The sequence below is a fragment of the Perissodus microlepis genome, chromosome 3 (assembly GCF_051167445.1).
Source record: "Perissodus microlepis isolate ML-2025 ecotype Zambia chromosome 3, ASM5116744v1, whole genome shotgun sequence".
In the NCBI taxonomy this organism is placed as follows: Eukaryota; Metazoa; Chordata; class Actinopteri; order Cichliformes; family Cichlidae; genus Perissodus; species Perissodus microlepis.
The window spans coordinates 52,338,174-52,362,861 of record NC_140463.1 but is presented as its reverse complement, the minus strand read 5'-3'; the positions used below and the strand labels follow the sequence as shown (position 1 = coordinate 52,362,861).

At 40.3% G+C, this 24,688-nt stretch overlaps 2 protein-coding genes across 3 annotated transcripts in view; both read left to right on the top strand.

Moving 5' to 3' along the window:
• Window positions 1-24,688, top strand: part of LOC146391929 (protein NLRC3-like) — a 152,152-nt gene that overhangs the window by 34,907 nt on the left and 92,557 nt on the right. The gene's annotated exons all lie outside the window — the stretch shown is intronic.
• On the top strand, window positions 10,917-24,351 carry LOC146391930 (up-regulator of cell proliferation-like). Of its 2 annotated transcripts, none has more exons than XM_084915480.1 (3): window positions 10,917-11,053; window positions 16,444-16,510; window positions 19,215-24,351. In XM_084915480.1, exons 2-3 carry the CDS (start codon window positions 16,504-16,506, stop codon window positions 23,903-23,905), a joined length of 4,698 nt encoding a protein of 1,565 aa, XP_084771606.1. In that variant the 5' UTR covers window positions 10,917-11,053; window positions 16,444-16,503; the 3' UTR covers window positions 23,906-24,351. The 2 variants fall into 2 exon arrangements, with proteins under 2 accessions (XP_084771606.1, XP_084771600.1); XM_084915474.1 differs by lacking the exon at window positions 10,917-11,053 and adding an exon at window positions 11,060-11,700.

Genomic DNA, 24,688 nt, shown 5'->3' with positions numbered 1-24,688 from the left:
TTAAACTTATGTTTACATGCTTTTTATCAGTATTTATTATAATTAACTTTGTTTTTATCAATATTTATTCCCATTGTGAGAGTATGAATATTTATGCTTTTAATCCTGTTTTTAACACTGGGTTACACACGTCACCAAATGCAGTTGAACCACCCGTGGATCCATGTTTGACCATTCTACCACTCTGAGCTCTGCTTTTTAATCCTTTTATTATTATCATCATTCATTTATTCATTCTTTGGAGGGGGGCTATTTCCTAATGCCGCCCTAATAAGGTGATGTTCAAGGGGAAATATAACAGAAACTCTTTCAGTGTTATTCATTAATAAATTAACAGATAAACTGTGAAGAAGAAAAAAACTGAGATTTAAAGCAGAGAGTGAGAAACTTGATCATCCATCCTCATAATACATGTTTATCAGTATCTGCTGTGACCATACTGGAGTAATAACTACAAGTCTACATTTCTGTGACTGTTGATCAATCACAGCAGGAATCTGAGCTCATCTCTGCACACAGAGCAGCTTCAGCTCTGGGATAAACTGCTCGCTTCACGTCCTTCTCAGCTCACAGACACTCATCCTGATATTTTCCTTTAACATTTGATGGTATAATTCATCTGAGTTTACACTTTATCTGCATAAATACAGAAAAACAGACCCAAACACCATAAACCATCAGTTTCATCATGTAGAATATATTGTTGTTTCCTTGCTTTTAATTCAGAGAAAAACTCTGATTTTGATTTTCTCTGTTCTCTTTGCCACAGCCCATCCCAGCAGCAGCTGAAGCAGCTGACTGTCACAACACTGAATAACACTTTAGGAGGAATTTCAGAGGTCAGTAAAGCTCCAGTTTCAACATCAGTTAATTAATCATAGTTCATCATAAATGTTAACCTGGCTGGCACACATGTTAATGTTAGCCATTTAAATATTAGCAGTTAGCTGAGGCCACAAGAAGAAGAGGCCCTAGAAGAACAATGGATGATAAGATTAGATTTTCAAGACTAGGCAGAGACGTGTTTCCCTTCACTGTCTCTTACAGAGGAGGGAGCAGATACCAGACGAGGTCACGGAGGTACGGGGAGGATTCGCAGCAGACAGCAAGACTGCCACGTCCATGCGAGAGAGCGATGGCTACGATAATCTCTGTTTTTGTCTGACTATATAATGTTGTGCAGCCCATTTGAGGGTTATCCTCTCTGTGAACCAGATGCTTGATTTCACACAGAGGTCCACCAACTGAATTTGATCAGTTATGGAACGATTTACCTCGACAGGCTCCTTCACTCGCTGCTTTTAAACCTCTTTTAAAAACACTTTTACTCCCTGACCTTTGACCCAGTGTGACATGTTGACTCACTACCTCAGACAGCTTAAAAATAGTCTTTTTGTTTTTTGGTGCTGCCTAAAAGAACCGTAAAATATCTGTCCTATATACAGTTACGTTCATATATTTTTGTACTACATCAGGAAACTCAAAAATATAGTTTTTAATATTTTAATCCTTATTTTTAAAACTGTTTTTGTCATTTTTCTTCTCCCATTGCATCAAAAATCATTATTTACACTGAATAAATGAGTCAGCAGCTCTCTTACATTGTTGCTGCAGGTTCATTACTGAAGTTCAGAGGTGTTCCTTTGGACCAGTCACTCCTCACAGACACACAGCTGGATGCTGCAGATCCTGCTCCATCCTCTTCCTCCATCTTCTTGATGTCAGGGTGGAGTTAGTCTGAGAGGCAAACACACACACTCAGAGGTGCTGTTGTACTGGAAGCATCACACTGACGGGTTTCTAAAGTTCTCATTGATCATTTCATGGAGTTTCTGTGGTAAACACTGTCCTGTGACGTATGTGTTATGGTGAGGGTCATGAGGGCTAACCAGCCCCACTCCTTACTCCTCATATTTCAGCCTGAAGCACAATAACAGCCTAAACCTAACCAGGAGGCTTTAACCTCAAAGGGACTTCATGGTTAGAAATAAAGGTTCAATGAAATGAAGCAGATCATAAAGACATGAGTTCCAGCTTTAAAAGAAGCATCCACACGATGACGGCACAGCAGAGGAGCACTTTCTCTAACACACTGATTCAGTTCCACTGACACAAGGACACACACAGGAAGGCACACACACACAAGCCTTTATAAGAAACAACACAATCATCTGCGCTTGACTTGTCAATCCAAGTCCTTAGCCCATGAGCCCGCGGTATCAGACCACAGATATTCCCTTACTTTGAAAAAATAAAGCCAGTTTTCAGAACAGACCTGATGTTTATGCTACAGCCTGTTTACCAATATAATCAATATCAGATATCAGAGCAACAGAAACCTCGGTGATCAGGACGCTGGGACTGAGAACAGGAAGTGGCTCAAACGTCACAGTTTCATAACGTCACCCTGAACTCCACTCACGGAGTTTCTGTCGCCATTGTAGTTTTTAAAAAGTCCCGTGATAAAGGCGGGTCTTTCTGTGAATCCGCACGCTCATTGGCTAATAGCTCGAGATTGACACATTGTTATCCAATGAGCGTGCGGGAACTTCCGACATAAAGTTGTTTCCTTTGAAAAACCAAAGTCTGATTATTTTTGCCTCCACTGACGGAGCCTGTTGTTCCCGCCACAGAGACACAGTAATGTCAGAGCGGTGTTAACACTCACCCTGCCTCAGCACAGCTCTCACTCTCCTCCTGCTCTCTCACACTAAACGGAGGCTCAGCTAAACTCACTTCCTCTCTACTTACAGGAAACCAGCGCTCAGAGGAGCCGACCGGCCTCACATTTCACCCACAGACACGAACAGCGTGGAATTATTTTATGTCATAAGAAGAAACATATGCATGTTAACACTCACCTGCCTCAGCTGCACCTTCCTCCTCCTGCTGCTCTGAACGGAGGCTCAATACTTTCACTTTCACTACTGCTCCCTAAACACAGAGGATGCTGGGACTTGTAGTTTTTTCCTTCCGGTCATGTAAACATCAACAGAACACGTGAAGCCACACAGAGTTTGTATGTCGAGGTGGGTTTGAGGGTTTTGGGAGGGTCACAGGGAAGAGGTCTCTCAGTCTTGACAATCCACATTGATGGCATTGCATCTTTCAACGTGTCTGTGGGTCGATTTGGATGCTCCAGGTGTAAGAGCAGCCACTCAGCCTCTACTGCAGATGTGTATCACAAGTTCATCTAGTAGTAGGCTATGGCACTTGGCCACAGGTGGCAGCAGTGGACTGGTATTAAAACCTGATTCTTTGATCCCCATGATAGAACACAGAAAACCCGACTCATAGTGGTCAAAACATTTATAATTCTTTATTCAATCATCTTCCGGAAGAGAGACCCCTGCACAGCCCAACGGCAGTTGCAGGATCTCTAACATTAGAATCTAAAAATGTTTCTCATATAGGCTCAAGACCCACTTTTTTAATTTAGCTTTTACTTAACGTTTATTTATTTTATGCTTATTTGTTCTATCCGGTTATTCTATTATTAATTTAGGCTTTACCTAATATTTATTGATTTTATTCTTATTAATTTTTTAAGCTTCTTACTCTATTTATATTTATATTTATATTGTATCCCGTTCTTATTTATTTTATCAATTTACCCTGTACATATCCTGTTGTGTCATATCTCCAGTGTTTCTTCGGAGGGCGCTCTCTGCACCGGGGCTGTGATCGACCATGGCTGCTGGGGTTCTGGGAGTGGGCTGCTTTTAACCATGTAAAGCACTTTGTGCTACTTTTTTTTTGTATGAAAAGTGCTTTATGAATAAAGATTGATTGATTTTGGTACTTTACATGTTACACAGTTTCAACAACTCCTTATATGGTACAAGTTCCTCTCTTCTGTCTGGCTTCCTGTATTTATTAATATGCTTGTATATTTCTACACTAACTTCCTGTTTTTCAGTCTGGCTGAGCACTTAGTTTGTGAGTCAAAAGTGGCCTTGCTTTACAAACCTTCATTATTAAAGTACATAAAACAATATAATAAGAAAATAAGCACTAAGAATATATTAATTACATGACAGTTCTCCCCCTTTTCGTGTTTCCTAAGAAACACAACATAATTCCTAAATAATCCCATTAAGTTTACTTGCATGTTAAAAGGCTAAAATATAACAAAAGAGATTATGCTAAACAAAATGACACCTTTCAATTGCCCAACCCTATCTCCAGATGATTCCTGGGGACTTACAATTTCTTCACTCTTCTTCTGTCACTTGTTACTAGGCAAGCTTAAATGCAGTTAGAAGCTAAATGAATTCCAGGCCCTCGGCCTGGCCTATGTTTAAATCATTTGTGTTTGTAAGCGTGTATGCGGTTTAACCTTCTGCTGTTCCAAGTCACTTACACAATAGATCTTCAGGACATCGCGCCAAACGAAGCTTAAGACCTTGAATAGACTGGGCATCAACTCTTTCATGAGCACAATATTCAATGTGTTTATACAATGATTATAGCTGCACCTTTAATAAAAGTTTTAGTCTAATGCCAGTAGCTTTAATAAACATTTTAATGCAATGTTAATGATGAAGGCTATATTGTAACAGTGAAGTATTTTCTTTATTCCCACATTCCCTCTCTTGACCTTTCAAAAAGAAAGGTCACCACACTTCGTGTTGTGTCACTCCTCGGCCCATTCGGCCGCTTCTATGTCCATCAATGGCATCATGGCCACCGGAACCACTGTTCTGGGGTCCACTGCCCTCATTATTACCTTTTCCAGCAGTCCTCTGGCGCAAGGAATAAGACAACAACCGCAGGTTACCAGTATCCCTAAAAAGCGGCAGTAGAAAACATTGCAGACATAACCAACCCCTTCCATTTCCCAAACACTGAGGTCATCCAGCTGTCCAGCGGATTGTCAATTCCCGAATGTTAATGCATGGTTTTAGACAGAGTTTTCAGCCCCTCCAGAGCTCGGGTTACTGAGCCATCTGGAACAGTGTTGTTGGGGATCAAGGTACAACACACTGCTCCAAACATGGCACACACGCCCCCTTTCTCCGCCAACAACATGTCTAGGGCCATTCGATTTTGCACTCCCATCAGCGAGGTCGGACCCAACTGTTCTGCGAACCCCTCCATGGCATCTCTGGTCAGGTTAGAGAGTCTCAGCACATTATAATGGGCATAGTTTATGCGATCAACATTCTTATTTGGAGTTATCCACATGAACATACTTTCAAATCCTGAAGCTATTTGGTCCACTAGTTTATATTCATTTGGAACTCCCCTGGGCACTCCTATTGAGTCAATCCAGGTAGGCGAGTTCATTCTAGGGTCATAAGCATGTATCCTGTAGAGAGCAGGGAAATTAATTTGCTGCTATTGTTAAGAATCATCATCATTACCATTGCATTAATAATATAATCTACAGCATTGATATTGCATTCAGATGTTTAAACAGTGTGTGTCTTTCAGAAAGACTAAGTTGCAGGCTGACAGGAAATTGCAGGTTTGCAGAGTGTGCCTTTGCAGAAGTGAAACCGAAAGCAGAGTCTAAGTGCAGGTTATTCTGAGGATTACATGTAAGGATGAGCCTCTGTTCTGGTGAAAGGTCAGAAGTGCAACGGGTGAGATGAGAGAGCATTTAAGGACGAGACACACATACAGTTAGTGGGTTCATTTATAGGTGAGAGGTTAATCATGTTTGCTTGTAACTGTGGGCGTACAGAAGTGCTAGCTCACTGCAAAACATTGTCTGCGGTTTTGGAGAAGCGGTAGTCAAAAAGGGTGACAGGAAACATCTGCCATGAAGATAGAGACAATGTTCCTTTTAAAACTGTGTTAAAAGTCATTGTGGTCTGGGAACCTATGCATATATTGTATCTGATGAACCATGAGGGGGCGTCATTAAATTCAAACCCTGATGGTATAAAATATCTGCTTGTGCTTTGATTAGTCGGAGATCAGCGCTGTCTGTGAACGGAGCTGGTCCCCCCACGCGTGTATTTCATTAAAATCAATTGTTTGACCAAGCTCTTCTGGACCATGATTGTTTGTACTCTCCTTCCTCAATATTTGAACCTTAACACCCTCCTTAAAACATTGGCGAGGAAACCACTCTACCTCCTTAAATAAATCAAAAAGATTAAAAAAAAACAAAAACACTGGCGGAGAAGCCAGGTAGCTTGCGTCTACATGTACAGCTTGCGCACTCACGTACCTGCTTTAACGCATGGACACGTAGCCGCTCTCTAAGGCCTTCTGTACTCACTGTTCGTGTTGGTTCCGTTCATGGGAAGAATCTCTGGATCCAGTCAATCGCCATCCATCCCGAGGGGAGTTCAGATGCAAACTCTCCGGCCTGGTGACAAAGTTAAGCACCAGGGCTTTCGTGAGGCGTCCCAGACGCTGGCTGTTTGCAGACTGCGGTGGCGTCATCTCCCTCTCCTCGGTGGATGCGATGTGTTAGGCTCCGGCTCCGAAGGACCAAATAAATGTTGGGTCTGTGTTTCCACAAGCCCCGCTGGTTTAGAGACTTATTCATCATGAAGAAAACAAGACAGTCAGCGATCGATCGATATACTTGCAAGGGAGGCTTTGTTGGTATCTGCCACAAAATGACCCCAAATCTGGCCTCCGCTTGCTGCCTTTTATTGGGAAAACAGTTCACACAATACACATGATAGGTTTGTAGCTTAGACCTATTCGCTGGAACGTTGAAGACAATTTAATTACACAGCAAAAGCAAGACACGAGTAGGCAAAGTTCTTTATGTTTCTCGTGCACGGGAGAGAACTGGACAAATGTCGTCCCTTCGCTTGACCCCAGTTGCTCTCGTCCGCTCCCTCGTATCACTGATCTTTTATTGAGGTCACATGAATATGTATATGTCGTATGTTCATTAACATACGACGTATACATACACACAAAGAGTACCTTGCCTGTGCGTTGTGTGTGTGTGTGTGTGTGTGTGTGTGTGTGTGGTCAGAGTGTGACCCCATAAATGACTTCCCTAAACCTGCTGGTCTGGAAGTCCAGCAGTTCATCTAAACAAAAGGCACTTAGCCTAAAACAGACATAGATACGTTTATCCTACCACAAAACAATAAGAGAAGGTATGCCCTCTCCCATGCTCCCAGGATGTGGGTGTGAATGCCACTCTGGAATGCACACAAAGTCTTTGCAGACTATAAGCACCAAACCTCTACCAACATGACATTGATTATACAACTCTAAGCATATATGAGTAGATATTTCTAAGCATAAATGACAATCAACAATACAAATATAACAACACATCACAGCAAAAGCACCGCCCACGTAAAACCCCCAAATGGTTACAAAGACAAGGCACTGTATGTATACGTGTGTGTATACAGGTAAGAATGTGTGTGTGTGTGTGTTATGTGAGAATGTGTGTGTGTGTGACCTCTTGCTGACCAAAAGGGTCATAATTCCTTTGTCCCCTGGTGAGGGGGACAAAGGAATTCCTTTCATCACAGAGTTAAAACAATGTAGAGATGGTAAGCATAAAAATGACAACATTTAACAATTCACTTTAACAGTTGTCATGAATTCCCTCTTACTTTGCATTTTTGTCTGTGAAGGTTCTCAGTCATCCAGGTCATCGTAGTCTAAGAAGCTTGGGAAAAAAAGGATCCAGATGCATTTTTGCTTCCACCACGATAAAGATCAAACTTCATGCACAGCTCTCTCTCTCTCTCTCTCTCTCTCTCTCTGTGTACTTCAAGAACCGTTTCCCATCTCAAATCTCTGTTTTCTGTATTATTCATTTGCTTATTACCCACCAGTCTACCATTGTTTACTGCGCTGTCAGCCGCTGTTTTTTTTGTTTTTGTTTTTTTACTTAAATGTCCTCGGACAGGAAAGCCTAATTTCTGTTGTTCAATACTGAAGAAATTTAAACTTTTTAAAATTATGCAAAATTGCAGAATATTTTTAAGGTTATCTACTATAAAAAGCCAGGCCAGGAAAATCTCCTTCATGTTTTTCTGTGTTTTATTCTCAGTTACTTTGACACAAAGGCATCTGCTGTGATGTTCACATCTCTGATAAAGTCTCACAAGTATCAGTACTGATAAATGATCAGTATTATAATATTTCTGACTGTCTGAGGCAAAATTTAATTGAATCGAATCGGGACCTTGTGAATCGGAATCGAATGGATTATAGAAATCAGTGATGATACCCAACCTTAGTGAGTAGCCTAGGCCCAACAGAAGTGGATGTAGTTGTGGGTAATGAGAAAAGATGAAAAGAACGATTATTAACTTTTTTGTTAAGTTAAGGCCTGATCCATCTGAAATTCATAGCCAGTGCTCTGACATGGAGCCATCAATCTTTAAACGCTGAAAAAGCACAGTGTATCCAGAAAACACATTATATGCTGCGATAAATGCACTGCCCAAGTGTCCCCTCTCCCCACTGCCTTTCAGCGGCAGGCAACAGCAAACAGGTCGTCAGAGGAGGCCGATGTGATGATTAAGTTTAACATTACCCACAATATTACCAAAGAGTGCCAGTGCACAAGCACAAGATTGTTAGTTAATCATTTACAAATCAATATTGTCTTTATGGACAGCAATTTTCCCCACAAAAAAGTGCACTTATAAAACTGCGGTGTTAAGCAATGTGGCTGAAAAATTTGGGTGCGCCTAACTTTTGTGCTGGTGTGCCTAAGAAAAAAAGTTAGGCGCACCAGTGCAACCGTAGCAAAAAGTTAGTCTAGAGCCCTGCAATAATACTATAGATCAATCAAGTGGACCAATATAGCATTGCCATATTTTCTCCACTTAAAACAATAAACCTGTTGGGCATCTTGCCTGGCCTCGCTTACAAAGAGCTGGTGCTGCCATGGACACCTCACCCATGCAAAAGCACTCATAGGCGGCGGATAGTCCTCATGCAGCAGTCGCCCCCAGCTGCTGTCAGAACAGGATATGTTCACCCCAACGCGTCCAAACTGCAAATAAAACGAGCATGAGTAAACCCACAGATCCTGCACTGACTATTACACAGGTCGGGAGAAGCAGTAGATGTACATTGTTCTTTGTCTAAAATAGATCAATGCACTAAAATACATCATTCCAATGTAGAAGTCGGACATCCTTGCAGAGCTTTATATCCATCTTGTACCTCCGATTTCAACTGAAGCTGTCTTGTGAGGCTTGCTATATCCATTTTGATTGTTAATGTAGTTTGTTAACATCGTTATGGTTAAAAATGTTCTTTTACTGTTACTTTTTGTGGATCACAAGGTTTAATACTACTTAAAAGACACACACACAAAAGTAACTCTGCCAGAGTACCTATTTCGAGTCACTTTTGCCAGTTCCAAGCCCGTATAAAAGAAGAGGGTTGGAATTGTTACATTAAAAAAACAATAGTTGCTGAAATAAATGTAATTTGTAGCTGTAAATATATTCTAAATGCTTTTAGGGTGTTTTTTTACTCACTCTATGTTTCTTCCATGAATTCTCTCTCTTACAGCATCCGTTACATTTACATAGGCATGACCATTTATGCAAATTAGGCAATGACATCATTTAGTGACTTTTAGGACTAATACAAGGCTCTGAAAGCAATCTAGACTTTCTAGTGAATGCCTTTTGCAGTTTAATATAAAAGCTTTTACAAGAAGTCACATGATCTTGAGTGAAAGTGTTCACTGAGCAGGATAAGAGGGATTGGCAAAATCTCCTTGATCCACTTTTCTATAACAATGGACCATGAATGGTATAAACGGATGGTATAAACAATGAAAGGTGGTGGATTGGCCAATTGGTCATGATCGACTGTGGGCTGGACCAATTAAAGCCGAGGTCGGATGCACCGTCCCCCTTGCTTGGGCAACGGCTCTGAAAACAATCTAGACTTTCTAGTGCAGCGGTTCCCAACCTTCATTGCGCCATGGACCGGTTTATGTCCTACAATATTTTCTCAAATCGGCCTTTAAGGTGTGAATACAACAAAACAACAACAAAATGGGCGACCGTGGCTCAGGGTGTTGGGAAGCGCATCTGTAACCGGAAGGTTGCCGGTTCGATCCCTGGGCTCTCTGTCCTGGTCGTTGTGTCCTTGGGCAAGACACTTTACCTTACCGCCTACTGGTGTTGGCCAGAGGGGCTGATGGCGCGATATGGCAGCCTCGCTTCTGTCAGTCTGCCCCAGGGCAGCTGTGGCTACAACTTTAGCTTGCCTTCACCAGTGTGTGAGAGTAAATGAATAGTGGCATTGCAAAGCGCTTTGGGTGCCTTGAAAGGCGCTATTTAAATCCAATCCATTATTATCATTATTGAAATATAACCAGTACCGGTACCAAAAAAAGAAGAAGATTTATTCCTAAAACATGGGAAAAGACCCAGGGAAACTGAGTTAATGATAAAAAATAATGATAAAAACAGAGAAAAACCATGAATGTCACACTCGAGCCTCAACTCTCACAGCCCGGTACCAAATGACTCACGGACCGGTACTGGTCCGTAGTCCGGGGGTTGGGGACTGCTCTTATAGTGAATGCCTTTTGCAATTTAATATAAAAGGTTTTACAAGAAGTCACATGATCTAGAGTGAAAGTGAAAGTGCTCACCAAACAGCATAAGAGGGATGGGCAAAATCTCCTTGATCAACTTTCTCTATGAATCGCCCATGAATGGTATAAACAGATGGTATAAACAGTGAAAGGTGGTGGATTGACCAATTGGTCATAATCGACTTTGGGCTGGACCAATTACAGCCGAGGAGGTTAGATGCACCGTCCCCCTTGCTTGGGCGACAGCTCTGAAAACAATCCAGACTTTCTAGTGAATGCCTTTTGCACTTTAACATAAAAGGATTTACAAAAAGTCACATGATCTTCAGTGAAAGTGAAAGTATTTACCGAGCAGCATATAAGGGATGGGCAAAATCTGCCTTGATCCACTTTGCTATACGGATTGAAAGAAAACGATTTATCTTCGGTAGGGGACAACAATTCTAATGCAAATACTGCAGAAACAAGCAAACAAAAATTAGATGACAGAATGAAATTTTGCCAAATGTTTGTCCACTTGCACAGAGTTTTGATGTAAAGGTAAGTTGTTTTATGTCGATCTTTTATTAGTCTTTTTTTTGTGTGATGTACATAACAAGAAAGACAGAAAAATAGGCCTATAGCGGAGGTGCTGTGTGTGCCAGTGAATATTTATTTGTCAGCCACAGCTGGACTGGCCATCGAGCATACCGGGCATTTGCCCAGTGGGTCGATGGTGATCTTTCATTTTTATGGGCCAGTATTTTTTTGGTCGGTTTGTTTGTTTTTTATTTTTTTGTAATGGTCTAAACAATGAAAGGTGGTGGATTGGCCAATTGGTCATGATCAACTCTGGGCTGACTCAATTACAGCTGAGGAGGTCAGATGCACCGTCCCCCTTGCTTGGGCAACGGCTCTGAAAACAATCCAGACTTTCTAGTGAATTCCGATTGCACTTTAACATAAAAGGATTTACAAAAAGTCACATGATCTTCAGTGAAAGTGAAAGTGTTTACCGAGCAGCATATAAGGGATGGGCAAAATCTGCCTTGATCCACTTTGCCATATGGATTGAAAGAAAACGATTTATCTTCGGTAGGGGACAACAATTCTAATGCAAATACTGCAGAAACAAGCAAACAAAAATTAGATGACAGAATGAAATATTGCCAAATGTTTGTCCACTTGCACAGAGTTTTGATGTAAAGGTAAGTTGTTTTATGTCGATCTTTTATTAGTCTTTTTTTTGTGTGATATACATAACAAGAAAGACAGAAAAATAGGCCTATAGCGGAGGTGCTGTGTGTGCCAGTGAATATTTATTTGTCAGCCACAGCTGGACTGGCCATCGAGCATACAGGGCATTTGCCCAGTGGGTCGATGGTGATTTTTCATTTTTATGGGCCAGTATTTTTTTGGTCAGTTTGTTTGTTTTTTATTTTTTTGTAACGGTATAAACAATGAAAGGTGGTGGATTGGCCAATTGGTCATGATCCACTCTGGGCTGACTCAATTACAGCCGAGGAGGTCAGATGCACCGTCCCCCTTGCTTGGGCAACGGCTCTGAAAACCATCTAGACTTTCTAGTGAATGCCTTTTGCAGTTTAGCATAAAATATTTTACAACAAGTCACATGACTTTGAGTGAAAGTGAAAGTGTTCACTGAGCAGCATAAGAGGGATGGGCAAAATCTCCTTGAGCCACTTTTCTATACGAATGGACCAATTGGTCATGATCCACTCTGTGCTGACTCAATTACAGCCGAGGAGGTCAGATGCACTGTCCCCCTTGCTTGGGCAACGGCTCTGAAAACAATCCAGACTTTCTAGTGAATGCCTTTTGCATTTTAATATAAAAGGTTTTACAAAAAGTCACATGATCTCGAGTGGAAGTGAAAGTAATGGTTTTGAAAGTAATCTTATCAGAGACAAACAGAAGAAAATGTTGTTGAGGACTCTCTATTGGTGAAAAAGAAGGTGATTTCTCCCGTACACAGCAAATCCAGCATGTCCAAATTAACACTGTCAGATTTGACTTCAACACTATTAAAGTGTCTATATGGGTCCACACCAGAGAGTGTTAATTTAACTCTTTTTGGAGAGTTGGTACGTTAACTCTGATTTAGTGTTAAACACCAAATCTGTCTGAAGTTGATAATTTAACACTTACTAATGCTAACTAGGTGTTAAGAGTTCATATATTAACCCTCAAAGAGTATTTTAGTTTAACTACGTAAGAGTTATCTTCTAATTAATTCTAAAAAGCGGGAATTTTACTGTTCTGAACTTCTAGAAATTCCTTTGGAAATAAACATGTATTAAAAAGATGCAATGGTTTTTGAAAAACATTTATTCTGAACTGTGAGAACATGTACACTGTTACATCTTTCAGAAAATGTTTTGAAATTGTGGTGCACTTTCATTAGAATTTTGTTTATCAAAAGGTCTGAAATAGGTGAGCTGGTAAATGTAAATAACAGCATTTTCAACACTTATTTCTTCAATACAATATGCACGTCCTTCATTCATCACTTTGTGGAACTTCAACGCACTTCTGCTCTCCCCCATATTTCATCTTCACAAGCATATCCTATGTGGAGACTGAATAAAAATTAGTTGACACTAATTAATGGCACAAATAATCTGGTAAGCAGCAAAGTAAAAAAAATGAATCATTTTTGAGCCATTACTTCTGTAAAGTATTTTCCCAAAAGACAAGGACACAGGCAACAGGTAATACTGAACTAAATGTAAAACCTCAACCTTTTACATTTTTACCTAAACCGTGTGCACAAAACTCTGGAGGGATCTAAATGCTAACGTATACGGAGCCCCGCAGGGGACATGGGAGAAAAAAAAATTAAGACGGACTTTTCGAGATCTCGCAAAAACGTTTGCGAGATCTCGCAAAACAAAGTCGGGATCTCGCAAAAGTTTTGCGAGATCTCGCAAAAGTTTTAGCCGCTTTCTTCGGAGGCCGCCAGCTCGAAGCCGACCGGGAGGTCGAGGCACGATGTGCCGGGAAAGTGGTGTTCCCGGCACGATGTGCTTGGAAAGCGGTGTTCCTCCCAGCTGTAGTAGGTCTCGACCTCCCGTTAGCTTCGAGATGGTGGGTGTCAGATCCCCGAAAACATCAGAGCACTTTTGCAAATATGTGATGTCTTGTAAACCGAGCAGGTATCTGACGTTTACACAACTACATTCACGCCTCAAAATATCTTAAAAGTGTATTTTGTGACCCAGAAAGAGTAATATTACAACTAAGTAGCTGCCGCCATTGTTGGAATTCAACTTTTGCGAGATCTTTTGCGAGATCTCGCAAAAGTCCGTCTTAATTTTTTTTGATCCCATGTCCCCTGCGGGGCTCCGTAAACGTAGAACCCAGTCAGGACGTCTGCTACTGCTGTTTGCTCGTTTTTTTCAGGCTTCAAGTAGCACCATTATACCAACATTTCACATTCTAGACATTGTTTTAGGTGTATTTGACCAAAAATTTGATTGAAAATTCACATGCAAGCTTTTTTCAAGGCTGTAGTATTTGCCCGCAAACAATACCTTTCAGCTAGCTAAAACAGAATATTATGCTATCACCGAGCAACATGGCTAATGCCTTTCACACAGCTTTGTCTCAACTCCAAAGAGCCACAGAAGTAAAAGCTAATAATAATAACTGAAACAATCTTTGAAAGAATGACTTACCAAGCATGGCAAACAACTCAAATATTTAGAGCAAAATGTTCTGAAACGGCTTCACTTCAGCTTCGATTGGAGCCTATGGTGCTGGGGGCGGAGTCTGTGAATTTACTCTATTGGTGTCATAGCCCCTGTAGGAGTTCAGAGTTAAGAGGTCAAGAGTTAATGTTTCCATTGTAACACCTCCAGATTTGACATAGAAACACTCATTTTTAACACTCGATTTTAACTACTATCATTTTACACCTCAGAGTTACATTAAAAGAATGTGACTCTACTTAGAGTAAAATTAACTCTACTTTTGCAAGAAGACTACTAACACCAAAACATTTAACACTTTTGAATTTGCTGTGTACTTCAGATATACACAAAGACACAATGCTGGAGTTATCTTGTGTCTTTACACTGCGCAGCTGCCTCTTCTTCTCTCATTCTCTCCCCCTCCCTCCCCTGTTGCTACTTGAATCATGAAACGGATCCATAATTAGCTGATCGGCTTTTCTGTCGCAAGACCCGTCTCTCTCGTTTGTTTATTGCCCACCTGCGCCAGAAAGAGGAAACCAGCGGAGGTACTAAACAACAGCAGCACGTTTAAGCTTGATAAGCTGTTGTTAGAATTTATTGTATATCAGCTGATGTTTGCTGGAGCCACAGCCGTAAAAGCTGCTGGTCATGATATTGGTTTGGATATCTGGTGACAGGGAAACGGGAAGATGAAACCAGGAGATGTCCTTAATCATCAGAGGTTAACAGGTGATGGAGAAACAGGTTTACCTTTTAGGTGACATGAACGAGGTGAAGGAAAGTTATGAACTGTTTCGGACAAATGACACCAGGATCCTTTTCTACATAGCATGACAGCTGGTAACTGTGCAGGTTTGGGTCTAGCAAAGTTTTGCCAGGGGGGCCATTAACAGGGAAAGGGGAGCACAATGAAATACCTTTCTTTCTTATTCTCATTTAAAATGTATAGTTTTTAATAACTAATTATCTGAAGTTTACAACAAAAGTGGTCATCTGATGTAAAATGTATAGAAATCATACATATATACGAACAAGACAGTGTACATCACTGTCACAACAGCCTTTGGTTTTATTCAGAGCCTTTATGGCATTTTCCTATAATACCAGGCCGATTTTTTTTTGTCCCAGTCTAGCCCTCCAGTCAGCCCACACTATACAAACTTTTTTTTGCAACATCTGGCTCAAGCTGTGATACACAAAATCGTCCTAAGAAAAATGATTAATTTGTTTTGTTTTCAATGTTTCCATGTCTATTGGCTGTTGAACCTCATGTTTGTTCAGTAATTAAACCTTATAAACTCCGTAATACACATTAGTACACATTAGACTGCTTTACTGCATCATGATTTATGATTGTCCATATGAATTCCTAATTTTGTTGGGACACTTTTTTAAAGTTACTGTTATGATGCATAGAACTATAGTTAATCTGCACAGGTTTTACTATTTTCAACAGTCACACTACTCCTCAACCTCATCAGTAATGCTACTAGCTGGATGTTACACCCAAGACGGAGCATGAGAGGGTGGGCTCTAGTAAGGAAGCTCCTGTGTGCCTGGGCTCGCAGAGGACTGGCTGCCTCGGAGTTCAGGGCTAAGAAGAGAGCCAATGGCGTGACAGATAAAGTTCAGTGCAGCTATAAAAGGAGGATGATGTGCCGATGTGCCAAGTGAGATGGGACACCTTTGCAAGGCGCTGAGGCTGCCAGCTGTCCTCTCCCCCCTTGGACGCCTCTAGAGCTTCTGTTCATTATACACAGCCTGAGTGTTAGTAGTGCACTGGCGGTTTGCCTTAAGTTCTCTTTGCTATTTGGGCTGATTGGGACCTGATGAATATAAAAACAAAGCATTACCAGGGTTTTTTTTTTTTTTTTTTTACCTACCTACCTTCTGAGAAAAATGAGATCCATTCATTCATTTAAAATTTTGATAGAACAGTGGCAGTGTAATGTCCTTTTAAGTGGATATCAGGCCCTTGTAGACAAAATGTAGTATTTTGGTCTAGACAACTCAAAATGTGATGTCCACGTATGTGGACGCCAGGTCCTAGGAGGTTAAAGGTTGCACCTATATATGATGTATTGAGCATCAAGAAGACCCTCTTAAAGTAGTGAAAAAGAAATAAATGTGGAAGATAAAAGGGAAACAATTTTTCTGTAATTTTTTATTTATTTATTTATTTATTTTTACATTTGTACAGTATAATAATTAAGTGCTTTTGTTGTCTCTGAGCAGCCGAAAACCAAACCTCTGGCTGATGTCAACCCAGGCCTTGATGAGACTAGAGCTGCTGAGATGACAGGTAAGATGCCAGCATAAAAGTTAATTGAAGTGAATTTAGTTTTAATTTACTTAAAAATAGATTCAAATCAGCAAAAGTGATGGATTTTGCATGAGATCATAATAAAAACTCCAGGTTAGTAAGAACTGAACTGTATCTTCATTTATCTAGTGTGGTCCAAAAGAAAAATGCTCTGGTCTTTGGCATTACACTCCCAGGGAAAAACCTGTTTCCACTCTGGTTTTAACAGATATGAACATATCAGTGGCTAGCAAATGCAATCCAGAAGAAGAAAACTCATTCCAGATTGATGAAGAAATGAGTATTTTTGGGGAGTGTGATTGTGTGTACAGTGTCTATTTCTGTTTGTCTCCACGTCGGGTGAGTGCCGAATATCTGCCTATGTGTATATGGGGGTGGGAATACACGTTTGTGTCTGTGTGCACCTGTTCGTCTCTGTATATATGTCAGGTTGGGTCTTAGACTCCACCTCTCTGGCAACATCTTAGGCTCTCCAAGGTACGGAGGCCTATCTCCCCTCACAACACTCCCTGCCGGTGGCTGATGTCCTGAGACGTCAGTGCGTTGGTGGTTCTTGATGTCCGGGGCTGGGAGCTCATGTATGTACTGGCTCACGCCTGGTGGCCGCTTGGTGGGGCCTGGTGCCTGTGGCCCAGCTGGCCCCCTTCTCGGGGGTGGGGCGCCCTCAGGCCTCTGGCCTCTGGGCCTGGGGCTTGGTCCTCTCTGGCACAGCTGGCTGCCGGCTGAGCCCGCGGGCACGTCACTGCAACCCCCTCTGGCCTCTGGTCCGTGGATGCTGGGTGATCCCTCATCTGGGGCTCTCCTCAGCTCTTCCCAGGAGGGTGGCACGGTTGCCCCTTTGGTGGTCCTCCTCGGGTCCTCGTACTCTGGGCCCTCTGGATATCTGGGGCCTGGATCTCCTCCATACCTGTTTCATGCCCTGGTGGACGGGGCTATGGCTCCTCACACTCCCTAGCAGATCGTTGCATGGAGAAACCTTTTGAATATAAGCGTGCTGATCCACATAGTTGTGCACACAGGTGTACACACATGTTTTCACAGACACAAACTACACCTTTCTTGGCTGCTACCTCAAAGCACATTGTGCGCTGCCAGTCTTGCGTACTGCACAATAACATTTAATATTTAGCATCTATTGTTATCAACTGTTAGTTAATTTATTGTGATGGTGTTGTATTTATTATGTTGCTCTTGTTTGCTTTCTCTTCTGTTTTTTTCCTTCTCTCAACAGGTGATCCAGGTTTTTTTTTTGTTTGTGTTTTCTTTTTTGTTTGTTTGTTTGTTTGCTTTTCTTTTTTTCTCTCTCCCCTCTATTTTGTCTTTCTCTCCCTCTCTTTCTGTCATTCTTTCTTTCTCTCTGTCCTATCCCCCAGTTATGTCTGTCCCATCTGTAACAACTGAAAATAAAATAAAATAAAATAAATACATAATTATAATAAAGGTCAACCAAATGGACCAATATGGCAAGGCCCTGATGATCCACTTGGTAAACTAAATCCACCAGGCATATTTTGGCCTTCAGACAACAATTCTGATGGCTAAAGATCCAAACGGGACAGGCAAAAAAAAGAAAAAAGAAAAAAAGAAACTCAGTTAAATATAGAGTTATAGCCCCCTATAAAAAACAACAATTCAAAAGTATTATGAATTTAGTTAATTAATTAATTTTGTATTCATTTATTTATTAATTGTAGAAATATAAACAAAAGAAATTTGTAGGACTTGTGTAGAAATACTTTCGAAATTATTAAAACAAAAGAATAACTGAAGAGAAAACTACCTAGATTAAAATTTGTTAGGAAACATTTTATAATTTTACATTTACTAGATATGAAAAAGTGTTAAACTAAATAAAACTATATTATTTACCCAAAATAATAACAAAAATGAAGTACAAATACACGTCTGTATAAAGCGTCTGTATATTTGTATACAGACATATTTGTTGTGAGTCAACTGTAAGCTGTGTTAATAACATAATACTTGTACTGAATTTAAATCTAGTCCATGGCAAATACCCTCCCCAGCAGAGCAACAGACTTGCACATAAGCTCCTTTTCTATTAGTGCCTACTTGGATTCACTAGACATGGTTCGCCATGGTTTTAGCTCATAGTACCTGCTTCCCAGGGGTTCCAAGCAATCTGAGCAGGTACTAAAATGTGACATCTTCAGACTGCATGCCCCCAGTTGGCTGGTCAGCAGCGTAACTTCATGAGTCATGACAGTGTCTCGATTACAAAAATGAAAACCGCCATTTTTTAAACTCAACAACAAAGGAAATGGGTACAAAAAACAACACTGTGATCCTCGAGTCTGACAAAAAGCCACAGACCGAGCAGCAGGTTCATTCTTACCTCGACGTCCTCCATTTTTGTCGCGTTCATGTTGTGAATTACTTCATGGAATACTCGCACATGTTGCTATGACGACAACCATGCATGTTAGGTAGTACTGGATTGTAATGGAAAAAAGGTTGATCCGAGTTGAGTTGTGGTGATCCATGGCAATTAGATCGCAGTAGGTACTAAAGGAAAAGGGGCTATAGTCACATTTTAAAACAAAGCAAAGAAAAAAACCTTGAAGTAATAAAAACTAAACAAGCAATTACTCTGAATATATGGAGTAATGTGAGTTCCAAAAAAATAAAAACTGAGTTGAATATATTGTCGTTATATCCACAGAGACACACATGGAGAGCTTATTGGAGGATCTGGATTTGGAGCAGTTCTACAGCACGAAGCTATCACTCAGCAAAATACTTACAATTAATAAGAAGACCATTGGTGATGAATCTTCTGAGTGTAAATCTGACCTCCCATTGCATTTTCTTAAGAAACTGATGATGGTTAATGTGACAGCTAGGAATGTGACATGCATAACAGATTGTGGGTCAAATTATGCTAATAAATCAGAGAATACAGATTTAGATTTTCATGATCTGTTTGACAGTTCAAACACAGATGACAAGCTAAACCCTCTTGACATAATCACTGCTCTCTTTCTGTGTTCTGATGGTTTTGTACAGCAGGAAATGGCACTAAAAATGTCCATGTGTCAGTTCTCTGTTCCTTTGCTGCTACCCAACTGTAATACCAATCAGTGCACACTCATGCTGTGGGCCATGAGAGACATTGTAAAAGAGTACAGACCTTTGACTCTTTCAGAGTCAAAGGGCTTCATTGAAGACAGAATTGTTGTCTCTGGACTTCCAATGATCTCTTTTGTCAGACTGGGTGAGTGCTCCTCATCTAAGTCAGAGATTCTCAATAAGATTCTGAGCAATTCTCAGCAGTACCATGACACCTTTGTTCACCGCAACATGGAGTGTGGTGACAGTCCAAGAAGAATATCCAGTGGACTGACTGAAATTACTTGGTATCTTCCTTGTGGAAACACAAACATTGATATTGTCAGTGAGCCAGTGGCTGTAGCTAACCTTCGTGGCGACATTGCAAGCTTTCAAACACAATACTCCTTTTTGTGTCAGACATCTGCTGCGGTTTTTGTGTTCTTTGACCATTTGGACTCTAACTGCAGAGTACTTACCAACCAACAGCACAAGGCACAGATCTTCTTAGTGGGTAACTATGAGAGGAAAACTTTCAGTGAAAACACTTTGAAAAAGTTAGCAACCAAGTTATGCTTGACTAAGAACAATATCATTATTAAGACAAACAAAAAAAATGATGCAGACTTTGTAAAAGATTTGAGGAAAACAGTCAGGGATGTAGTTGAGACCTCAAAGATGAAGATGACAATAGAGCAGATGGCAGAAATTGCCCATGAACTGGGAATCCTGGTTGATGAAGACTCTCCAGAGTGCCAGACTGGAAAGAAAAATGCAGAAGCCATCGCTACCAAAATACAACACATCTGTAAATACAAAGAAGATCAGCTTCCACGGCAAGGTGAAATATGGAAAGAACTGTGCTGTTTAGAAAAGGAAGAATTTCGACTTCGAAAAGTTGGCTCTAAAAATATAGAAGATTACAAAAGTGAACTTCAGCTGCAGAAAGAACAACTGAGGAAACAACAGAACTCCTATGACATGTCGACAGCTATGAAATGCTTCATTGGTGCAATATCACACAAAGGAACAGAGAGGTTTTATTTCCTGAAATGGATAAGAATGACCCTGGATAACATGTCTCGTATAAAACTGTCTGAACTTCGAGAGAAATATAAAGAAAAATGCAAGAACTCTGAGAACAAGAAGGAGATCAAAGAAATTGACAGACAAATTTCCAACAGCTCACTGGGGACTGAACACTTCTTCCGTGAAATGGGTCAGATCTATGAAGCCTCACTGTCCCTTCCACAAAGAGATCCAGCACGTCAACAGCTGCAGCATCTGCCCAAACTGTGTGCAGAGTTGTTGCTTGATGGATTTCCTCTTGAGCTTGTAGATGGAGATGCATCCAACATCCCTCTAAGATGGGTGAGTGATGTTCTCTCTCAGCTCAGTGACTTGGTGTCTCCAAACAGAAAGATACGTGTAGTCACAGTTCTTGGAGTTCAGGGCACAGGAAAGTCCACGCTCCTTAACACCATGTTTGGAGTGCAGTTTTCAGTCAGCAGTGGTCGATGTACTCGAGGTGCCTTTATGTTGCTCATCAAAATCAATGAAGACATGAAAAAAGTCCTAAAGTGTGACTTCATGCTGATCATTGACACTGAGGGCTTAAAGTCACCAGAACATGCACAACTAGACAACAGCTATGAGCACGACAATGAGCTTGCTACACTTGTTGTGGGGCTGAGTGATGTCACCATTGTTAATGTTGCAATGGAGAGTTCAACTGAAATGAAGGACATCCTACAAATTGTTGTGCATGCTTTTCTCAGGATGAAGGAGGTGGGCAAACAGATCAAATGTCTGTTTATTCACCAGAATGTTTCCAGTGTTTCAGCCCATGAGAGGAACTCACGAGACAGGAAACTGCTCCTGGAACAGTTAAATGAGATGACCCAGGCAGCAGCCAAAATGGAAAAGAAAGAGGAGAACAAGTGCTTCACTGATGTGATGGAGTACAGTCCAGACACTGGGAACTGGTACATTCCTGGACTCTGGAATGGAAACCCACCAATGGCACCAGTTAGTGTAGGATACAGTGAGGCTGTATATGAGCTCAAGAAACACATCATCCAACTGCTAAGCGACTGTGAGTCATCTGCTAATGATATCATGGAGTTCAAAGAGTGGATGAAAAGTCTGTGGACTGCAGTAAAGCATGAAAACTTCATCTTCAACTTCAGAAACAGTCTCGCAGCTGATGCATACATGAGACTCTGCACAGAATTCAACAAATGGGAGTGGGAAGTCAAAAAAGAAATGTACACCTGGGTAACAAGCGCAGAAACAAGAATTTCCAATTTTGTTAGAGTTGCTGGTGACACTAACACAAGTGAATTTCTCACATGTTTGAAAAATGAAGCCTCCACACGGCTGTCTACGTGGGAGACAAAACTTCAAGACAATCTGACACAGTATTTCAAGCAATCAGAGGGTCATGTTTATCTGGTTGAAGGATACAAAGTGGAATTCTCAAACAGTGCAAAGAGCCTTCGAAAAGAAATGGAAAGATCTGTCTTTAATCAGCTCACAGCAGCAGCACAAATCAAAAAGGGGATGGCAGAAATTGATAAAATTAAAAAGAGTCATACACAAGAGATTGAACAGGCAGTTTGTACACTAATTGATGAATGTCGGGAAAAGAATATCCAAATGGGAGAGAAAGAACTGGAAAATGAATTTCAAAAGATGTGGAATAAAACTCTGGAGAAACTTTCTTTTCCTGTACTAAAGTCAACAAATGTCTTCACCGACGTATCTCACTTCCTGAGATTGAATGTGTCAAACAGTGGGAGCCATGCTTGTGAATTGTTAAGTCAAAAGAGTCTGCAAAATTGTGGAAAAGAGCCTTTCAAATATACAGCTGAAGGATTATGCAACACATTTAAACAAAAAGTGATCAAACTGGGCAAAGTGGTTAAATGGCTCAGCATTCAAGATCACACAATGGCTGTACAAAAACTGGCTGACAACATCATAGATGCCTGCACTCAGTTTGTGGGTGAAACAGTAAAAAGAAATAACAATTACTTTGAAATTTACATTCAGGAGATCCTATACATCATTGATGAGAAACTACAAGGCAATAACGATGTTAAGACAGACAAAGAGTTTGAAGTTTCTCTGAAACAGCACATCTGTGGATTTGCAGCCAGAGAGTTTCAGAAAATGCACGAAAATTTCATCCAAGCAAATGATTTCTACAGCTGTCTGATGAAAAACAAGGAAAAGTTTCATGATAATTTCATTGATGTGTTCCATGAACGAGACCAGTGTCAGAAGAAGGCAGAAGAATTCACCAACCAGTGTTTGAAGCCTGCTGTTGAAGACTTTATCAGTCAGTCCCTAGGAACTGATATTATTTATGAAATGCTGACATGTGAGCAGTTTTCCACACGAATGTCCTTCCAATATTCAGTTTTACTGGATTTACTTTCAAAGGATGAATTTATGCACTACCTGGAATACATTCAGAATTATGAGGAGTATGTAAAAGAAGTGATAGAGAAACAAATAGTGAAGCATTTCTCAACTGTGTCCACAATATCCAAGTTTGAGGACCGACATCTCCAGTCATGCATCAGTAGCATAAATGATGCAATCAACAAGGCCCAAAGAGGAATGGGTGAAGATCTGAAGACATTTGTTGAAGATATTTGTAAAGAACTTGGTCATAAACTGGTCATTTCCCAGGATGCTCTTGGTGCTTTCATGATCCTGAACAATGCTGACAAGGAACAGTTTGCTCACTGGCTTATGGAGTGCGTAAAGGGCATGGCAAAAGATCTTAGAAAAGAGTTTCAGAAACTGAACTTTGAAATGAAACTACAAAATCTCTATGTGAAACCTGAGAATGAACTTTTCCAAAAATTTGTTGGCTGTGGGAAACAGTGTCCATTCTGCAAAGTTCCCTGTGAAGCTGGAGGAAAAGGCCATACTGAGCACTTTGCTGCAATGCATCGGCCTCAGGGTCTGGGTGTATGCAGTATGGATAAAACAAAGGAACTTGTCACTGAGATATGCACATCTTGTGTGAACAGGAAGGAACTGCTTTTTTGCTGCAGTGCTACTGAGAATAAGTTTCACTCTTATAAGCATTACAAAGAAATTTACCCAGACTGGAGAATCCATCCAGATGCAAGTTATCAGGCATCAGATTACTGGAAATATGTGATGACAAAGTACAATAAGGGCTTTGCTGAAGTATTTAATGCAAACCCTGCTAAAATTCCTAAAACTTGGAATGATATCACAAAAGATCAGGCAGAAAAAAGTCTCAAAGAGTCATTTTGCAGCTAGTGACAGGAATTGTATTCTTCCTCTTATTCTTCAAGTGCAGAGAACACATCCTCAGATATTGCAATTTCCATTTTTATGATGGAGATTAATGTACATTAGCTACTATGGCTTAAAACAAGGTGATATAAGAGAATTTATTTGATTATTCCTCACTTTTATCTGAGTTTTCAATGAACACCTGAAATGACAAATAATCTGCTTAAAACCCATGTATGTCTGTATGTCGTACTATTCTACTAGGACAAAAAAAAGAAAAAGAAAAAAAATGATTAATAAAAGGCCATTCATTTCTGCTTCTGAGGAATGATATCAAGTATTTACATACTCAATATATTAAAAGGTATTTCACAACTCTGAAGAAAGGTTCGCGTCTGAGCATGTAATTCTTTTTTCAGAATTTAGAATAACTTTTTTTCATTGAATTATTAATAAAGTAAAATATTTAACTTTTTAAATGAATCATTCATTATACATATATATATATATATATATATATATATATATATATATATATATATATATATATATATATTGTGGAGATTGGAAAATTATTTTACTGTTACTATTCATAACCATTATCATTACTGTTGCATTACTTATCATTTATCATTATCATTTCATCAAAGCATTTATTGAAGCTGTTGATGTTACATTGAAGTCTGTATTTCAGGTGTTAGTTTAATTACATGATAATCTTTCATTGCAGGTGCAACTGTAATTATGTCATACACATTGCATTTTTGTGCTAATAAAAGAGTTGAAGCTCGGTCAAGTTAATTAATG